Genomic DNA, 5,841 nt, shown 5'->3' with positions numbered 1-5,841 from the left:
AGTCATGGTTGCATGGAGCAGGGACAAAGCCTACTCTTCAGGTTGCTCACCCTCCCTTTCCTGCTCAGGCAAAAGCTAACCCTCTGATGGCCACTGCCAATTCTGCAGGAGCTGTGAAAGGGTGAAAACTGTAACTGCTGCTGAAGCCTGCACCCTGCCTCTCCTTCCATGCAGCCAGTTAAACGGGCAGGAGCAGGGGAAGAGTAGCAGCAACCATTTTACAGTCTCTCCATGCTTCTCTTCTGTGCAGAAAAAGAAACAGCTTCGTTGTTTAAAACATGCACCCCAGTTTTAAAGCAGGGCTAATTTTAATGTGGTAGTTGCCCAAACCCAGAGTAATTTCCACACTCATGCTAGTTGCCATATTGTTTCCTGCTTCCCCTTCCTCTGTCCTTGCCCAATTTACTGCTTGGCAGTTTGTCCCTCACTGGCTTGGTAATTACATTTAAAATCCTCTTTTGTCCACCTTCTTCTAGGCTTTTTAAGTTTCTGCTTGTTCTGCAACTTGGTATATACATGGTGCCCTTTCTCTCGCATCCATTTCTCTTCAAAGTCTTTCTTACCGTTTCATTCCAGGACAATCTGGCCTTTTATAAAACTCTTACCGTGTTCCGTATTTGTAGGACTGACTTTTAGCTGCAGATCTGTGACAAACTTCTGTTTCCACTTCTCATAAGTGATATTTGTTTTAGGAAAAATGTTTGAGGACCATAATGTTTGAGGACCAAGAATATATTACTTCTGCAAGGCTTTCCTCTCCATTTGCCCTGTAGCATGAAAAGCTTTATACACAGCACTTCACTGGCTGCAACAATGAAGAGACAAGCAGCTATTTATCTGCCCTTGTGGCTTACATATCCAGCTTAAATTAGCTTTTAAACATTTTCCAGGCATATTCAGCATTTCCCTTGATTCCCAGTCTTCCAGGCTCTTTGTGTGGCAAACCTAAACCCTGTGGTGTAACCAGCCTCCTGTCCTTGGGCAATTTCTTCTGATGCCTAGAGTCATGCAGGACCTTGTTCCGCTCTGTCTTTTGATCTCACTTTCATGATGTGACTCTAGCAGCACCTCTATTGAAGATACTGCCCTGGTAGACATTGATATTGCACCAAGGTGGGGATGGTGCCAGAGCTGTTGGGGCTGAAGCAGTTAAGTGCCAATTTGATAGCTTCTTTTTTCCTGCCTTCCTTTTGCTGAACCCGTTGAATGCTGTTCAAGAAAAAAAACTGCTGTTGAAGATCTTAACAGCTAAACCAGGGCCTACCCAACAGATGCGTGAGACAAAACTCTACAAATGAACAATAAAGTACCATCATTCTTTATTTAATTTAGCTGAGGGTGCATATTTGGTTTGGGATCACTAACCCATGGCTTGCAGGGGACTGATTGCAAAGAATATTTAAAGAAAAATTAAACTTGGAATACATAAAACATCAATAATTTTTCCAAAATTGGCATAAATTCTGAAAAGGCTCAAATATAAATTCTGCAAACTTTGAATACCCCTAAAGTGGCATTATTTAATTTTCACACATAACAGTATTTTTAAATATTGTTGTTTTGCCCCTACATCATTAATGTGTCAATGTTTAATTTAAAAAGGGTATCAAAAGAGACATTGGTTAAAAAAATATACATATTTTTGTTTTCACAGGAAAAACTGGTCATTGGAAATATTTATCAAGTAATGTATTAAAAGTCTCTCCATTACTATTCTTCACAGTCCAAGAAACAAAGATTATGTTTATATACAGTTACATAATCTCATTGTTTGAAGATCTAGTCCCTTTATTTGTAAATGCTAAAGAAAAAAGTGAAATCTGTCATTGCTGTCCAATCTCTTGGCTACACTGATATATGGTCATTTTGGGCAAATCAAAATGAAAGAGTCATCCAAGGATATGTAAAGCAATCAAAAGAATCCTGGGGATAAAATAAAAGTACGCAAGAGTAACAAAAGAAAGCATTATTAAAGATGATGTTGAAAAGAATACAGATTGACAGGAAAATGCATGTGACATGTAGTATGCTGCTGAGGAAAAATTTAATTTCCTACATATCTCTCAGTAAGAAAGAAAATGTTCTATGGAAGTATTGAACAGAAAAAGCATGAAGTAGAATAGCAGCAAATGGTTTAAGTTGTTCACTCTTCAATTTATTAATATTATCAACATTAATGGCTCATTCCATGCAATGAATAAAGTGAGGCAACTGCTCTCTGCCAGAACTCGCACGTATCTACCATAGGTTGATAGTTACTCATGGCTAACTGATTTTTTTAACTTAAACTGTAAAGGAAAACATATTTACATATTTATATGTACATTCACCCACAGGAATAAAATTAAGTCAAATCCTGAACAAAAGGGCTGTGTTTTAAAGAAGAGAATATAAAACAGTACTGAACAGTACATGTCCAAAAGATTTTAAAAGGCTTGGTGAGTTTCTCCATTCATTTTCCCCTAAAAATGTATTCTTTCTCCAGTCATTTAAAATTTAGTAGGCTAAGTACTTCATTTCCGAGTAAACAAGTGGAAAAAGTACACAGCAAGCCCGGTAAAGTACAGCTCCACCACTGAAAAATGCCCGTGGCTTGGTGATCCAGGATTCTGACTTAAAGCAAAAATAAACAGCATACAGAGCAACAGCAAAGAAGTGGCCAATCAACACCATTGGTTTAGGAGATAACCTACACAGGAAAAGAAAATGGAAGACATTAATAAAGAAAAGTACACAGAATTTTCAGTCTTACAAGCAGAACTGATTTCCTTGTGCACACTACTGCCTGATCTAGGCAGTGGCACTTTGCTGTCTCAACTGGAAAAAACTGGTCTAGCTTCGAACTGCTGTGTGTTAAATAATTCCTTCTAAAACACTGCTCAAGTGCACCATTGCTTCAGCTCCATTTCTGATGCACTCTTCATCTCTGCCTTCATCACTTCCCACATAGATAATTGCAACTCCCTTTTCAATATCCTCTGCAGGTCCCAGATTTCATGACTCCAATGTATGAGGATGCAGTTGCTCACCTTCTGACACGTTCAAAAAGCACTACCCTATGCCTGTTCATCTATTTCAGGATGCTGTTTTTAAAAACCATCCAGGAACTCACTCCTCCATTTTTATCCACACATCTAAGGCTGGTTGCTTTTGACACCTTTATACCATCTTAACCCCTAGTGGACAGACCAGCTCTTCTACCACCAAATCTTTAGCTACCCTTCAATTTTTCTGCCCTTGTCAAGGCATCAAAACTTTTCTTTTCACTTTTTTTACTGAAAATTTGTAACTGCTCAACAACTTTGGACATGGCTTCTATAAAAGGCACAGAACAAAAGTAAGATCTAATTCTGTAATGATATTTGTAACCCCTATCAATGCAGAGTCCCAAGGAGTGGGAACCAAGGTCAACATTAGTAGACCACAGTGTACGATCACAGCTATTCAGAAATACTGCATATATTATCTCCTAGTACAGCACAATAGTTACTTTGAAATCTTATGCAACTTACACAGACAGCAATCCAACTGGACCAGAGACACACTCTCCACCAAGTCTGAAGTAATGGAAACAGGCTTTCCTGAGTTGATGTAGAGAATCTACAAAATGAATTAAAATTACCTTCAATAAGAACTGAAAATACTTACCAGTAAACCAGGGGGTGATCCAAATTACAGTAAAGATAACAGTAGCCATTCCATTATTTATTTCTGTTACTTAGTTAAAACAATAATTTTACAAAATCTTTATAAGCCTGCAACAATACAGCAAATGAAGTTTATTTTGCAATGAGGATGCTTTACACCAACGATCACTGAGCCACTTATGTTGACTGGTTTACAGGAGACATTAGCACCTTAACAATTATGGAGGTACAGTAGTCCAACACTGACGAGTATTCCTAAAATCTTTTGTAAATTATATATTTCTACTTAGACGATTAGATGTTAACCATCACAAGCTGTGTCAGTGATACCTTAGAAAACCTAGACATGTTTAACTCCTGGGTTTTGTTTAAATTCGTAACCCTATATTTAACTAATGTGAGTATTTTAGCATGCATTTAGCACTTTAAAAAAATCACACCTTTAAATTGTTAACATGAAAATATGCACTCAGCAGCAGTTTAAGTGTTCCAGTTGCAGTCAGTGGTAAAATGTCCACTGGATTCAGTAATAAGGTTCAGTCAGTTCTGGATGCTTTTGAAAATCCCACCCTAAATTTCCTCTGCTCAGTGTCAGCTACTTTAAAGTGCTCAAAAATATATCTGAAATTAGAAAGGTTTTTGTGTCTTAAAAAGCCTTCAAAATCCTAGTGCCTAAATACCTACACATGTACACACACCATTTACTAAGTTATAACAATCACAAAAGCTGTCTTTTATTTAACTGTCTTAAACTTACCATCTGTAGCAGCAAACAGTTCATAAAGGGCCTGAGCAAGAACATTCACTACAAAAGAATGAGACCTTTTTCTTGACCAGTAAAATGCATTTTTTGCCTGCAAACGAAAGAAATATTAGTATTTATGCCAAGATACATAGGAAAGTATTTAAGAGTCTTCTAAACCGCTAAACAGATGATTTTCATTTCAAAGTCCTATTGATCCCTGCTGTCCTTTCTTCCTACTGATTTTTATACCTCTTCCCATTTCAAGGTAAAATTATTAACCAAATTGCAAGGCTGGCATCAGGCTGTTTAAAAAGCAATTAGATCTCCTCTTTCCGTACTTTTCTGTAGCAAATGCATCTAACTGCAAACTCATGCATATCTTTCCACTGTCGATCTAGGTCAAACTGGTGCATTGAACTTCTGCCCCCTCCCCCTGTGCAGCCACTGGCCCAAGCCTGGGGGCTCTTCTTTTCATTCCCCCCTGCTCCTGCATTGATCTGTTTTTTCCCTCCCCAGCCCCTTGCTCTCCCCCCTGCAGCCAGGGCTCTCAACCCCCATCCCACAAGCTGCTTTAGGTGCAGCCACTTTTATCAGCATTTGCTGCTGCCAGAGCTGAGCAAGTAAGTCCTGGTGGCAGGGAGGGGCAGGAGGGATAGGGTTGTAGGTTCCCTGAGAGGGCACCCCACTCCACCCCAGCTGTGGGTCACACCTCCCCACCCCCATCCCTCTCAGGCTGTGCCTACCCCACCACCCACAGGTTGTGCCTGCCCTACCCACCCCACTCAGGATAACGCCTGCCCGTCCTACCGCTTGTGGGTCATGCCTGCCCCCCCAACCCCACCTGTGGGTTGAACCTACTTCCCCTGTCCCTAATGGGTGGTGCCTGGCCCCCCCACCCTGCCACCTCACCTGCAGATTGTGCCTGCCCCCCCCCCCCCCGGGCCTGGCTGCCCAACCCCTCACAGGTCTTGCCTGCCCCCACCGCTAGTCATGCCTGCTAACCCTACCCCTCATGAGTCACACCTGCTTCCCCCATCCCACCCACAGGTCACGCCTGCTCCTCCTACCCCACCTGCGGGTTGCGCCTGCCCCCCCACATCCCAAACAAGCCTCCAATCCTTTCCAGCCTACTGGACCCCCAACCCCTACCCCCAGCTAGCTCCACTCCATTCTGACTTACCTGATATCAAGCAGCCATTTTTAATTGATTTAACCTCCCCCTAATGCCCCAAAATGTCTGTACTTAGCCAATGTGTGTACATCTTTTTAACTGAAATGTTCCTAGTGCCCAGCAACAACGCAGGCATGTCGCATCATATGCGCATTTAACTTGCGCAAATTCAACTATACGCGGGTGGGGAGGGAGGGGCAGGGCTTGAGTCTGCACGCAGCGCTGCCGCTTACCCAGAGGCCCGGCCACCACCACACTGCCAGCGGTGAGCGCCTCCC

The 5,841-nt window shown here is 41.6% G+C and overlaps 1 protein-coding gene across 1 annotated transcript in view; it reads right to left on the bottom strand.

Moving 5' to 3' along the window:
• Positions 1–2,133: 2,133 nt before the first annotated feature.
• The window catches only part of SQLE (squalene epoxidase), a 54,054-nt gene continuing 50,346 nt past the window's right edge, over positions 2,134–5,841 (bottom strand). Inside the window, exons 11-13 of the mRNA XM_025209874.1 lie at positions 4,405–4,501; positions 3,513–3,600; positions 2,134–2,689 (exon numbers count right to left, since the gene is read on the bottom strand). Of these exons, the coding sequence (XP_025065659.1) occupies positions 2,497–2,689; positions 3,513–3,600; positions 4,405–4,501 (378 nt within the window). The 3' untranslated portion in view covers positions 2,134–2,496. The remainder of the gene's footprint in view (positions 2,690–3,512; positions 3,601–4,404; positions 4,502–5,841) is intronic.

Source organism: Alligator sinensis, unplaced genomic scaffold (assembly GCF_000455745.1).
Source record: "Alligator sinensis unplaced genomic scaffold, ASM45574v1 scaffold681_1, whole genome shotgun sequence".
Taxonomy (NCBI): Eukaryota; Metazoa; Chordata; order Crocodylia; family Alligatoridae; genus Alligator; species Alligator sinensis.
Note: the sequence above shows the minus strand (reverse complement) of the source record. Positions and strands in the feature narration are given on the sequence as shown.